This window comes from Glandiceps talaboti, chromosome 1 (assembly GCF_964340395.1).
Source record: "Glandiceps talaboti chromosome 1, keGlaTala1.1, whole genome shotgun sequence".
NCBI classification, from domain to species: Eukaryota; Metazoa; Hemichordata; class Enteropneusta; family Spengelidae; genus Glandiceps; species Glandiceps talaboti.
Genome location: NC_135549.1, coordinates 12,850,995 through 12,866,346, shown reverse-complemented (window position 1 = coordinate 12,866,346; position 15,352 = coordinate 12,850,995). Strand labels below are relative to the sequence as shown.

Below are 15,352 nucleotides of genomic sequence, written 5' to 3'. Positions count from 1 at the left end.
ACAACCTTCATACTGGGTTGATTCTAGAAATGCAAAGTTGATGAAGTTGTGCCTTGTTGGTTCCAAGAGAAAGTAGAGTCAGAACTGAGTTGTTTTCCACAGGCAGTTTTAATGATGCTTGGTAATACACACCTTTCCAACAAACCACTCTCATTATACATTAGGAACTGTGTTACATTGTAAATGGTTAGAGCCTTAGAGGGGGGTCATGAAATTGCTCTTATACACTATTCTATTGACATTTAAAATTATCTGTAATAACGGTTTATTTATGTATTTATTGAGATTTTGTGACCAGCCTTAGCATACTACCGCACAACTTGTCTGAGGGTGTGGTTTGTTGGACAGGTGTTATTCTATTCAATATGCAAAAAAAAGAAGAAAAAGAATGCAGGGACTCTTGTGTGATATACTATTTCAGTGTTATCAATATGAATATGATGAACTATTTTCAACAGATTCTCTCAATGTTTGATAGGAATTCCCACAATGTATGTCATGTGTAATGTGTTCTGTTGGTACTAAACTTTAACACGTTTATCAAGAGATGTTCTTAGTCATTCAGTGTCACCAAAGGATTTTTAACACTCCTTTCAAGTGTCAAGTCAGTGTGTACTGTTGTGTCAAATTATGTATTACAATGTCAGAGTGTCGGGGAGGGGGGAGTTGTTTCAGATCTTCACTACAAGGCAAACAGATTTCTCTCTTTGTAGAAGCACCATAGATGCCATCAATATACCGACATCTCAACTATATCTTGGCTTCAATAGCAATCAGTATTCAGAAACAGTAAAAGCGCTATTCTTTAATATATGCATGCAGATGTACTGCTTGATCCATATCTTTATAAAATCAAAGCTTATTCATTTAATAGGTGTAGATAAACCTGCTTGACAACATACAATATATTGTATGCATTTTCAGACTGGTCCCATATTTTTCAACAAAATGTAAGAAACAAATGTCATAAAAATTGAAGAAGAAAAAGTTTACAGGTACTAGCTTAACTTTATCCATTCAAAATTGAACAATGGATTCCTTGAAAAGTTGTAAAATTTAGAGTTTCTGTGATTTCAAGGCAGGATATTTGATGGTAAAGCCTTTAAGTGATAACTTTAGAACAGTTGGTGGTACTTATTTTGAGATTTGTATTTTTTTTTGTGTTGGGTGGGTGGGGGGGGGGGGTGTATCTTACACTGCCATGGTAATGATGGTGAAGTATAATTTAGAATCCATCATATGTGATAAAATTGATTCCCATAAGTGAATGTCGTCGGGTCAGATATGAATTTCAAAACACAATAATACATTGTATAGATAATAATGTACAGGTTTTAGTAGTACTTGTAGAGTGTCTGTCTAATATTGCACAATGTCGCACAAGCTCAATAAATGAACTTAGTTTGTTTAGGACAAGCCCTCCCTCTCAACGAATGTTCACAAGTGTGACATCGACATGTTTATATATGATGTTAACCATGATGAAAATTGTAGTATGATTGAGGCAATGGGAAAACTTGATGGTAAACACTTTAAAATACTACCAGAAACCCAGCACTGTATATCACATTAGTAAAGTAAATTTTAATCAACTTATCAACATCTCAGTAGTAAATACAGAACTTGTTATCATCGAAAGCATGAAAGTTTTCGAAATCTGGTTAGAAGTGTGAAAAGGGAAGTTCAGTTATCACATTGATGCCAGACCCTCCCCTTAAAGGAAGTTCATTTCTTGAGCTTGTGTGACATTGTGCGATAGTCCCTAATGTGTGTGTGTGTGTGTGTGTGTGTGTGTGTGTGTGTGTGTGTGTGTGTGTGTGTGTTTAAATTCATAAACAGCCTAGAGACGTGTGACTCTGAGCTGCTCTGATGTGTACCTTGAATGTTGCAGGTGAATCAATTATGAGTGTTAGTGGCTTTGTTAGGGGGAACAAAGAAGATGCTGATTTTATCTTTAGCTTCATTTCTTTAGAGAACCCAGAAAAGTTTTTTCATCAACCTTGTTTTGTGTAACTTCTCTAAAATAGAGTTGTAAGAATTGGTTCATCTAGCTAAGGAATTGTGGGAAATAAACAATGTTAGGGGCTTCTTTTTGTTCTCCAAGCTGGCATGGCTTCAGCATTGCGTGACCATTGTGAAACTCATAACTTTTATTTCCCCCTTCAAAACAAAGAAATGGAGCTATTAAGGATAAAATTAGTCATACCTGTGTTGCCCATTTAAATTTTTGCAAGTTTTGTGAATGTTGTCCACCCCAATATTACTTTCTAGTTGTGTCACCTGTGCAACAAAAATAATAACGTGGAATGTACTTTTGTAACAGTAATAAGTGATAAGGATGTCATCAATCAAGACAATACATGTCTTTACCTATGTTCATTTAGTTTGCAGTCAAGTCAGTAACAATCAACCAAGTGTCATAGATTTGTATTCCTGGCACAGAGTAATATTGTAAGTTAGTGAGTTAAACTCTCCCAGGTAATACTTACGTGGTACACCTCTGCTAACTTCAAGTGTGTCTTACTATGTCACCAATGTGTGAGTTGCTGTTTCAGAGTCCTCAACATTTGGCTGATCACAATTAGTGAAGTTACAAACTTAGTTTTGGAAACGTTGTACACATTTTGTTTGACCATTTGATATTTCCAAAAAGATTCATATTCATTTAGAGTTGATTTGTTTTAACTTCCACACCTGTAATTTAATATCTACATGGGCTGTATTTCATATCCTTTTCAGTTCAAAACAGATCATCTTGTCCAAGTTAAACAACTGTGATGTATTGTTTACTTTTCACTTTTCATTAGAAAGCCAGTGTTCTCCCCAAACACCATCATGGCACAAGACCTCCTATGGTGTTAGATTTTTGAAAAGCATATAAATTAATCTATCAGTTATACAAATTGTGATGTAAATTACCTTACGTGCTATGTCAAAGTCTTGAGAGAACACTGGATATATACATCTATTGCGAATTTCACACATTGACCAGAAGTGCGGTAACACAGTGCGAAATCAAACTTCCAGCCAACACTATTTCTATTGGCTTCATGCACCTATATTGAGATTTGCAATAGATGTATTGTGTGTATATTGTAGACACAAAGTGCTACCCAGTCTTCAATTGTGTTGATGTGTGTATTAAGTATCTGTACTTTGAATAGTTAGACAAAACGTTTGATGTGTGTATGTATCTGAACAGTGATATAACTCGAAGAAACTGAACTGAATACAAGCCAATGTTGTCAAGGTCATATTTATTAGTGCACCCAGCAGTGAGAAAAGCTTTCTGATGAAATTATGGATAATATAAGAAATATATTTTTGAATTTTTGACTCAAGAGAAATGAGAATTTTTTGAAAGACGTTTGGGGATGACGTTGTAGAATGGATGTCCTCTAAGTATGCAGCTCAATAAAGATAATGAATTTGACAATGTGTGGTATTTGTCTTGTTTTTACTCCCTATGAGAATCTGCAGTGAACATGTGTCCAACATTAGGTAGGCAGATTCAGAATGGAATGTTTTTCTAAACAGTATCAGACGAGACAAGCAACTTCTTTGTAAGTTACCATTCAGACCCAAACTATGCAATATTCATCAGTGTACGGTAGGCCCTGCTTGCTGTCAGTAAGTCAAGACTCGATTCTGACAACATGGAAAAGGGCCAATGTTCATCAGTGTGGCTAGCCCTGCTTGCAGACAGTAAGTCAAGACTTGATTCTGACAACATGGAAAAGGGTGAGAATCAACTCCCAACTTACTCTTAAAGCAGGACTACATTGTGGTAGATCAAATGAATAACAACATAATACATTGAAGAGTTTATTCAATAACCATCGACCTTGAAGTTTGTCCTGGTCAGCCAGCCATCAACAGAATAATGAATGCCACAGCTACAGCTGATGCCCAGAAGGCAGTATGATCAGCCATTGTTTATATCAGATCATAAAATGACCACCCACCCGTACCCTCTCATTTCCAATGTATTTGATAGGTTGTTAAATTCCCCACCCATCCTCATTTCTTTGATAGGCTGACACACCCACCCCTACCCCTACCCTCATTCCCAATGTATTTGATAGGCAAGAGCAATTAATTAAACATCCAAAGGCATGAGGCCTAAGGGTTGTAAGATCTAAAGGGTTGTCGGTTGCCTCTTACCACTGCGATCGGGGTTTGAACCCATTAAGGGTTTGATTTTGATTTAATTTACCACACTAAGTAAGAAGAGTGTCTTTCAGTTTGACTTTACCAAACTGCAGGTTTTCCCCGGGGACTCCAGTTTCCTCCTGCATTAACACTGCACCCATGGCAGATGACCCTCACTAGACTACTTGGGAGACAAGTGTTTATAAACACACACTACCTGATAAATCAACTTACATGGAATAAAACAGGCACAAGTTGTATTTATGAAATATTTTATTTCTGTATCACATCTGAATTTCAGATATAAACATTCAATCTGTCTTCCATGATTTTCTTTTCATTTAACATTGTGACGGTTTATGATGAAAAGATTTCTAATAACAGATAAAATCATATATTCATCAAAAATGAAAAAAACTTGAAATAAAATCTGGACTCTTAGTCTTTCTTGGTTGCTTTCACAGCTTTCCTTTTTGTGACAAATTGTTGCATTATAAAATCAATCATGTCGTACTCGGAGAAATAAACTGAACAAGCAACAGCCAGACAGCAGACACCACCGATACAGACATGAACCAACTTGAAGAGCACTCCTTGATCACAACAAAACAACTTCTGAAACAGAAGAAAACAATTTGATACAGGAATGATAAATGACACATAAACACAAGAACATTACAAGTAAAAAGAGATGTAAAAATGGACTGCATGTCTTGTGTTCATCGTCATCACTTATAGCTCTCTGTTAACTGCCACTACTGTATTTGACAGTGCAATGAAATCCAAATTAGTGAAATATGTATAAAAAAAGAGAAGAAATCAAATATAATAATATATTTCACATTCAATAATTTTTTGCATATATCAAATAACCTTTGTTCAATACACATATCATTGAAATCCATCTGACATGGTGAATGAATATAGAGAATATAAAATGAATTCTTTAGTTTTGTTAACTAATGCTTCAAATGAAAACTGAAGGCAAGAGAAGATCTAGAAGATTGTTGTCATATCATAATTTTTTTCTTACCTCTGAAATAACAGTTACAACTAAGGAGATGCCAAAAACTATTAGAACCAGTGTTGATGGTATAAGACTCTTCAGGGGATTTTTACCCGTTTCTTTGTAATAATTTTGAACAAAATAACAACTGTAAAGGAAGAAATATACAGTTGTAATGTTTATAGGACAGTTTATGAAAATATGAATTATATTAATACACATCTGAAATACTGTTTTTTTTGCAGAAATAACTAGCAGCATTTTTTGTATGAATTTTCATTTGAAGTTATAGGTGATTAATTATCCAATACTGGTTTTAATTTATGACATTTTTCAGATAAATAACATATAAGAAAGAAATCTGGCGACAATTGTAAAACTTACCTAAATATTATTCTGACCCCCATATTTATACAATTTGCGACTATGAATCCAAGGACACCAATTAATTTGGTGAAAAACCATGAGAAAAAAAGAAATACAACAGAGAAAACTAGTAGTTTGTGGTTGTATCTGAAAGAAAAGTTAAACTGTCAGCTTGAAATCCAATAAATGTACTTGTAGTGAAGCAGAAAATAATCATAATGTATAGTTCATAATTATGTCAATCTTAGCTTACAGACTTATATTGTATGTACATTTTTGAAGTGATACAAATTCATTACCATATAAGGAATTATATACATTTCAGTGTATATCATTTTTGGTGTGATACAAGTTTATTACCATATAAGGTATTAGACATTTCAGTGTATGTAAATTCTTGGTTTGATACAAATTTATTACCATATAAGGTATTATACATTTCAGCATATGTAAATATTTGAAGTGATACAAAATCATTACCATATAAGGAATTACATATTTCAGCATATGTAAATTAGTGAAGTTGATTAAAATTCAGACAGCATAGTTAAGTACCTGTGAGAAGGTAGAAAGAAAGCTTTCTATACCTACCTGTCTACATCTTGGCTACTCATTGCAGCAAACACATATGCTTCCAGTGTGCCATTCATAGCTATTAACAACACATAAACACAGTAGGACTTCAGTAAAAGAGGACCTATAAGATACAAAAAATTACCATACAACATTCAAACATTAATAGATATACAAACTAAGGGATATGACATTTCATAGATGCACAAAAAAGTACAACAGCAGAAAAAAAGAGACATGAATATACATATGTATACAAATATATATGTCATGTTTTGTTTCAATTATGTGAACTGCTGCATATGTGTCACTTTATTTGAAGTGTATACTTTGTCCTGCAGAGTGTGATACCTTGTCAGGATGGACAAAACTTGTTGAAGAGGTTTTAATATCTTATGACTCATTCACAGCTTAATAAAGGTTGCCAGTGGCCAAGTGGTTAAAACTACTTGCCAATTACTGAGGTAGATGGGGTTGGAGCACTGATCTGGGATACATTAAATTGGCCACACTGTAAGTATTGTTCAGTCTAACCCTACCAAACAACACAAGTTTTTCACAGGCATTCTCGTTTCCTATTGCATTAACACTGAGCCTATGAGGGTTTAATTTCACTGGTCTCCTTGGGACAGAAGCACATAAAATTTAAAGAATAAATACATGAAGTGTAAATAAAGATAAAAAAATCCACAAACAGATCAATGAAATGTGTTGTCCTTACCTGTACCAGAACTCAGTAAAGTACCACCATATAAATCTAATAACAGATAGGAATAGGGGTAGCCAAAGACTAAAATAGTTAAACCAATAAGAAATACAAACTTCAGTAGATTTTCCAACACTTGGGTGGCCAATGTTACTGATTCCTGTCAAAAAAGACATAAAATTGGTACAATAAACATTGGTAAGATCATTACAGGTGTATCAATAAAACTGCATCTGACACAAGAATATCACTTTAGACATGGTCAGTTGTTGACACTGCATCTGACAAACTAAAAAATCTATTTCAAATGAATTCTCTGTCATGAATTTTCATCTACACCTCCCTAAAAATATCACAATTCCCACCTTATTTCACAGTTTTGAAGACCCAAATGTTTTACTGAAAATCATATGTTTAGACCTAATTTGCATATCATTGATGGGATTATCATGTCATGAACAATTCTTTATCTACAAATCCCTACAAACATCTCCACCAAATTTTAGACCAATCTATTCAGTAGTGTTTGACTAACTTCTTTCTACTATCTACTAATTTTTCTAACCCAAAACACACACCTGTGATGCAGTCATTTTGATTGGAAGTTTCCCTGCTAGACCCCTCTGTAAATGTCACCACCAAATACTGAGGCAATCAGTCTAATAGATTTTAACAACACAAAGACACACACAAAGACACACACACACATATACATACGTATGTACACACTCACTCACCACTCATATTACACCCATTCATACATACATACTCACAGAGACACTTCACCATGCTACTAAACCCAGTTAAGTCATGATAAAAACAGTAAAACAGAAAGTCTTCCCTAAGGCAAAAAAAAAAATACTTGTGTGTTTCCAATAACATGGCCTCAGAGAAAAGGGTTGGCAGGTCGAGAATTTTTTTTAAAAAATCTTTATTTGTTTTTTTTTGTATTTCTGACAAATATTGCTTCGACCCAAAACAAACAAAATGTTTGTCAGAATACCCTTTCTGTGATAATTTGATGAAATATGTACAGACACATCATCGTAAACCACAGCCTCTTTTACGCCACCGTTCAAGACGCACCATTATTTCACAGTGTTGCGGAACAAATAACAGCTCTGATTTGAAAGAAATGGTACAGACATGACTGGAGAAAGAAAACAGACACATGAAGGTCAAGAAGACAGAATTTTTTTGTTTTAAATGCTTAAAAAATGTTTAGGATTGGAGGCTTAAACTAGGGTCGGTTGGTTTATCGGAAACACACAATTTTTTTTTTATTTAGCCTAAAGTAGAAATAAAGGATTACTTTTGACTGTTCTTTTAAAGGTACACCTCGACTCAATGTCTGTGCAAAAAACAGGTAACCACTCTCTTCTATTGGAAGGAAAATAAATCGTGCAGCTAGGGAGCCCAAATTGGCAATGATGTCATAGAGTCCCTGGTCAGCAAAATTTGCAACACTGAAGAATGTCATTACATATTTTTCACCTGCAAACAAACAAATAAACAAATAAACTTATCATTTTACACAATTTGTCTTCAGTTGCACACAAGTATTTTTGAATAACCTGTATCAGCTGTAGAAAATGATGATCGAACTTCTTTAATTTACTAAAATACTAAAAATCGTTGCTATATTAAATCACACCCTACCTTCTGTTAAAATCTGTTTGAAAAATCCTTGTTTAAAAAAGCTCCAAGTTAACTTGGCTAGAGCAAGATTGGTCCATTTCTACAGATGCAAGAATAGTGACTATGTCATTATCAAAGAATAGTGACTATGTCATTATCAAAGAATAGTGACTATGTCATTATCAAAGAATAGTGACTATGTCATTATCAAAGAATAGTGACTATGTCATTATCAAAGAATAGTGAGTCATTATCGAAGAATAGTGACTGTGTTATTATCAAAGAATAGTGACTATGTCATTATCAAAGAATAGTGACTGTTATTATCAAAGAATAGTGACTGTTATTATCAAAGAATAGTGAGTCATTATCGAAGAATAGTGAATATGTCATTATCAAAGAATAGTGACTATGTCATTATCAAAGAATAGTGACTATGTCATTATCAAAGAATAGTGACTATGTCATTGTCAAAGAATAGTGACTATGTCATTATCAAAGAATAGTGACTATGTCATTATCAAAGAATAGTGACTATGTCATTATCAAAGAATAGTGACTGTTATTATCAAAGAATAGTGACTGTTATTATCAAAGAATAGTGACTGTTATTATCAAAGAATAGTGACTATCTCATTATCAAAGAATAGTGAATATGTCATTATCAAAGAATAGTGACTGTTATTATCAAAGAATAGTGACTATGTCATTATCAAAGAATAGTGACTGTTATTATCAAAGAATAGTGACTATCTCATTATCAAAGAATAGTGAATATGTCATTATCAAAGAATAGTGACTGTTATTGTCAAAGAATAGTGACTATGTCATTATCAAAGAATAGTGACTGTTATTATCAAAGAATAGTGACTATGTCATTATCAAAGAATAGTGACTATGTCATTATCAAAGAATAGTGACTATGTCATTATCAAAGAATAGTGACTATGTCATTATCAAAGAATAGTGAGTTATTATCAAAGAATAGTGACTATGTCATTATCAAAGAATAGTGAGTTATTATCAAAGAATAGTGACTATGTCATTATCAAAGAATAGTGACTATGTCATTATCAAAGAATAGTGACTATGTCATTATCAAAGAATAGTGACTATGTCATTATCAAAGAATAGTGACTGTCATTGTCAAAGAATAGTGACTATGTCATTATCAAAGAATAGTGACTATGTCATTGTCAAAGAATAGTGACTATGTCATTGTCAAAGAATAGTGACTATGTCATTATCAAAGAATAGTGACTATGTCATTATCAAAGAATAGTGACTATGTCATTGTCAAAGAATAGTGACTGTTATTATCAAAGAATAGTGACTATGTCATTATCAAAGAATAGTGACTATGTCATTATCAAAGAATAGTGACTATGTCATTGTCAAAGAATAGTGACTATGTCATTGTCAAAGAATAGTGACTATGTCATTGTCAAAGAATAGTGACTATGTCATTGTCAAAGAATAGTGACTATGTCATTATCAAAGAATAGTGACTGTGTCATTATCAAAGAATAGTGACTATGTCATTATCAAAGAATAGTGACTATGTCATTATCAAAGAATAGTGACTATGTCATTGTCAAAGAATAGTGACTATGTCATTGTCAAAGAATAGTGACTATGTCATTATCAAAGAATTGTGACTATGTGAATAGTGACTATTTTGGAGACAACAAATTGATCAAAGTACACACAAATGGACAGTTCAAACACCAGTTAAAATTTCTCTGTGTGGTCACTGATATATACCATGTAATTTATAGCAAGTAACCTTTGTTGGAAGTAATAACAATTAAAATTCAAACAAGTCACTTCACAGCATTAAAATCGAATTTGTCATTGTACTTGTGATAGACATTACCTGTAGAGATGTTTCCCAAAGCATTCTTCCCCCAACCCCCACCACCCTCCAGTTACAAATGACCAGCCCCTTACCATACCTTTCAAATTCAAGGGGGTTTGGTTACTGAGGTTTTTCCCCCCTATCTTTTCACACTTTCTTCTCTTGTCTAGCTATAAATCCTCTCTTATTAAATGAATATGTATGGAAGGTTAAAGGTCAAATGAATTGATTACAAATTCATGGAACTCACCTGTCCTGGACTTGTTTTAGGGAAGAAATCTCGAAATGATTTCAATGGAAATGATTTATCATGTGATGAGTATACATATTTGATGAAATATGTATAATATAAAGCCACATATACAAATGTAAATGCAAGCTGCAAATCAGAGGAAAAATAGACAGTTATACACACTGAATAGGCCAATCACATGATAAGAAGATTTCAACCTTTATCAAAACGCAACACAATAATTTGCTGTTTCCTTATATAAATTACCAATGATTTGATCAAAAATTTTCAGTAAAATTATGATTATGATACACATTTTTTGAAACAGAGAATGAAAATATTGCCATGTCTTTATATACAAAGTCAAAGCCAAGTATCAATATGGCAGTAAATATATACTATAGTATCATAATAATTCTATCAAATGGACATTATTACATCAACTACACAGATCTCAATTAATGTATTTGCCTCACCTGTGAACAACAGAATGCTACGATACCCCAGTGTGGAAAGTAGACTACTAGTATAACCGTTACCAGACATCGACACATTATTGCAATTCCTTCTACTATCACCTGTACAAACAAAATACAATCAGTAACTTATCAATTTCATTCAAATTGGATATTGTTTTACAAGGGATAATCTATACATTTATTGTCTTAATTTTAATAATTTTCCTCCTGATAAATGTTAATTTTCTCTTTTTTTTTTACTGTCAACACTTTCACAAACACATAAAACAGAAACTATGCAGAGATAAAGACATAAAAGCATGTGTACACTCAAACATAATGAATCAAATGCATCCATGCCCACATCCACACGTGCACGCACGCATGCATGTTTTACATCGTTTTATGATAATTTCACATAAAGAGTATACAAGGTCTTCCTTACACTGCTACCGGTACTAAAGAAACAAATGAAGTCAAGCTCACCCTTAGTTTGACAAACAACAGTGCCTGGCCAACAACAAAGAGGGGTTCAGCTAAAAGTTCCAATATGGCTGACACTGTAAATGTTATCACACCAATTGAATAGTTTGGTATAGAGTCAGGGTTAGGGATTTCCAATACTGTCAACCAGAAATATGCCAATGCCAATCCACAAAGGAGGCCTAACAGAACTCTGTAAGAAACATACAAGTTAAATTTCAACCCAAGCAAACAGTCACACAGGGCAAAAAAGGTTCAATGTTAGAGTACGCAGAAAGTCAAAACTGAATTTCTTTAAGATCTTTCATTGAAATTATTTAGATTTTTCTATCATTGTCAGTTTGGATACATGAATGTGTTACATAAAAACAGGCTTTATTAGTAGAATTGTTAATATCTGCAGTAAATTCATTGTAGTAAAGCAGGCTAGTCAAGCTGAGTTGTATGAAAACCCAATATTTCGCAAAGTGAAGACCATTCTGTCAATGTTACAGAGTTCAAAAGTTGGATATCCCATAATATGGCTTAATATTCACTTATTCTAAAAGTAACATCTTTACCCAACTGTATCTGGAATATAACTCAGGAATTGATGAATTGTCCTTGTCAATTCTCTGATGATAGATCATTGTTATATGGTATCTGCCACATTTTTTTTTTGAGAATTCTATTTATTGCATTTTACTTAATTTGTAAAAGTACACTTTGTTTTAACTTCATTGGTTTTACATTTCACTGAGTCTTACTAAGAGTTGTGTATTGTGTTATATTATGTTGTGATGTGTTGTGTTGTGTTGTATTATGTTGTGTTGTATTATGTTGTGTTGTGTTGTGTTGTGTTGTGTTGTGTTGTGTTGTGTTGTGTTGTGTTGTGTTGTGTTGCATTGTGTTGTCTTGAACTGAATTGAATTGCGTAAAAATTTATACAAGTACATATTAAAATACAAGGTATAAAAAATCACCGAGCATAACACATAAAAGTATTTTTAAAAACACTTATTTCAAATGTGGTCCTCATAGGGATATTCAAAATGCCGTGGCATTGTGTTATGTTGTGTTGTTCTCTGTGGTGCTATGTTATCTTGTGTGGTGTGGTGTGGTGTTGCATTATGTTATGTTGTGTTGTGTGGAGTTGTATTGTGTGATGAGTTCTGTTGTGTCATGTCATGTCATATTCTGTTCTGTTGTGATGTGTTGTGTTGTATCATATTACATTGTAGTAGTATTGAAATGTGCTATCATAGCAAATATAAGGGTTTATATACTTACGTGCACCACAATAAGTTGATAACTTGTCTCCATTTCCTATCATCTGTTTTACTAAGACAAGCTCTACGGAAAGCTTCACGGGCAATGAATAGAGTTGTTGAGTAGAGTAGAGTTAGTCTGTCACATGATAAAAATAATGACAATCGTTACACCTTGTGACACTGGCTTCATGACAAGTTCAAAGTAGACTGTCGACAGTCGCTCGCACCTTTTTTTTCCCCTACGTTTTATCTAAACTCCGATCTGGCGCAACACTAGTCTAATCGCAAACTGATATCGAGGACCGAACCCCCACCCACCCACCCACACACACACATAACTGTAGATCTAGAACAGTGTTGAGGAAGTTATCCTTACCTGACATTGACCACACCCATCATCTCCTTGGAGATGTATCTTAAAATAAATGCATTCAAAAGGAAAGTGAGAACCCGGAACACCATCTGTTGAAATACAAATTAAAAGCTAAAATATGGAATGTAACACGCGTTATTTGAGCATTAATACTTCCACTGAGAATTTAATAGATAGCTGGTTATTTAAAACATGTAGTATGTGCATGTGCATTGAGCTGCTTACTAGTATTTGGATGACCTTTTGACCCCTGTTTCTCTGATGACCTCGGTGACCCCTCATTTCAAGCTGAATGCATCGCTTTGTTTAAGATCACATCGACCATTTTAACGCTCCATACACTAGTACCCGTTGACTGACGACGAATCGTCTGCATTTTAAATGTTATACCACAGACCCAACAATGGAGGTTTTATGGTTATACTCGTTCTGATTGACAAGTTATTGTACATTGTTATGTAAATGATTAGCATACGCTACACGCAAACCTTAGACTTGGAGTCCTAGTAGTAGTAGTAGTACAAAATACTACAAATCATTTACCTGTAATACCATATTATAGGTAGCTGACCGTGCAGCGCTCGCTAAAGTGGCACTGCCGTCCATATTGATAATGTTGTATCGTGTATTGCACACTATGCCATTACATTACATGTTCGCTATGCTATGCTATGCTATCAGCCAACTCGCAAACTATCGCCATGATTTGTCATGTGACTTAGGTCACCTGATATTCATTTTACTGTGGAGTGACGTCATTCTACCGACGCGAACCTGTCAACATTCTTTCTTTTTCTGTTTAGAAGATATGTATTTTGTTTACCACGAGTGAGTGATAAGCCAAGGAGAGTTGCGCAAGGCATCAACTCAAAGAAAAAACTTCCATACTCTGGCCACCATTGTACAACGCCCTCTGCACAATTATCTGTCTGTGACTTTTGTTTTTCTTATGTCGTCGGTGACTTTCATTACAGCCGCCACCAAGGTTGTGTTTTCTTGTCTCTGCTTTCATTCATAAGTTTAATAAGTACAAGGAATTAAGTAAATAACCTCAAACAAAACAGGAAAATGAACAACAATAAGCATTTGTTCACACACGTACACAAGCCCAGCCACCCAGCCACCCAGCCACCCACTCACTCACTCACTCACTCACTCACTCACTCACTCACTCACTCACTCACTCACTCACTCACTCACTCACTCACTCACTCACTCACTCACTCACTCACTCACTCACTCACTCACTCACTCACTCACCCACCCACCCACCCACCCACCCACCCACCCACCCACCCACCCACCCACCCCCTCACTCACTCACTCACTCACTCACTCACTCACTCACTCACTCACTCACTCACTCACTCACTCACCCACTCACTCACTCACTCACTCACCCACTCACCCACCCACCCACCCACCCACCCACCCACCCACTCACTCACTCACTCACTCACTCACTCACTCACTCATCACTCACTCATTCTGTCGCCCTCTTATCAAATCATGTATTTTACACTAATGTTAGACAAGATGATATTTATTCCACAAAGTACAAAAGATAAGAATATCCAAATATATTTTTTTATGAAATTAGATTTTGTGCCTATTCGTCATTTTAGTTTACCGTGGTTACTTGACATTTTTATTCCTTCATCAGATAGATTATCACGTACCGAAGATATTTTTGAAGGATACGTTGAGCTGTCGGTCTAGTCACAGTGAACTGTGTATGGGAACTTCACAACTTCAACTTGCATTTAAATTTCGTAATGAGTGCATACAATTTGTCACGTAAGATAAAATCTTTTCGACATCAGTGTACTTAAACTATGCATTATGTATTAGTCTAGTATTACACAATAGTTCTTTATTCCAAAGCAATACATAACATATAAGATTGTACACTTTGCCACGATGATGTTGGAATTTCTGATCAGAATATTATTTTTTACAGAAAATATCATAAACAAAATATATTGTAAGACTGTCCAGCTTTTTCTACTGTTTAAGTAGAGTATCCACAAATATTGGAAGTCAGGAAGTAGTATTCCTGTATAAATTGTTATTTGTATTCAGGTTTGACATTTAAAAAAGAAGCTGGGAAGCAAACACAATGTTTTAGAAAGTTTTGAAAAACACAGTTCCTAATGTTCCCTATAAGCGTATGGTTTGACTTTATTAAAACTGTATCCTCCTAGATCCCAGCAGAGTTACAATCCTGGTTCAAATCTTGCCCAAAGACGTTAGCAAC

At 34.4% G+C, this 15,352-nt stretch overlaps 1 protein-coding gene across 4 annotated transcripts in view; it reads right to left on the bottom strand.

Annotated features, from left to right (window-relative positions):
• Positions 1–4,477: 4,477 nt before the first annotated feature.
• LOC144439267 (man(5)GlcNAc(2)-PP-dolichol translocation protein RFT1-like) overlaps positions 4,478–15,352 on the bottom strand; it is a 41,573-nt gene continuing 30,698 nt past the window's right edge. Inside the window, exons 1-13 of one of the 4 annotated variants that reach the window (XM_078128567.1) lie at positions 13,639–13,791; positions 13,099–13,206; positions 12,742–12,858; positions 11,476–11,665; positions 11,008–11,109; positions 10,550–10,678; positions 8,463–8,541; positions 8,116–8,297; positions 6,819–6,963; positions 6,116–6,221; positions 5,543–5,671; positions 5,186–5,306; positions 4,478–4,767 (exon numbers count right to left, since the gene is read on the bottom strand). In XM_078128567.1, the coding sequence (XP_077984693.1) occupies positions 4,591–4,767; positions 5,186–5,306; positions 5,543–5,671; positions 6,116–6,221; positions 6,819–6,963; positions 8,116–8,297; positions 8,463–8,541; positions 10,550–10,678; positions 11,008–11,109; positions 11,476–11,665; positions 12,742–12,858; positions 13,099–13,184 (1,563 nt within the window). In that variant the 5' untranslated portion in view covers positions 13,185–13,206; positions 13,639–13,791 and the 3' untranslated portion in view covers positions 4,478–4,590. Of the gene's footprint in view, positions 4,768–5,185; positions 5,307–5,542; positions 5,672–6,115; positions 6,222–6,818; positions 6,964–8,115; positions 8,298–8,462; positions 8,542–10,549; positions 10,679–11,007; positions 11,110–11,475; positions 11,666–12,741; positions 12,859–13,098; positions 13,207–13,638; positions 13,792–15,352 lie in introns of those variants that run through there. The other 3 variants (XM_078128545.1, XM_078128560.1, XM_078128553.1) reach the window with 3 other exon arrangements.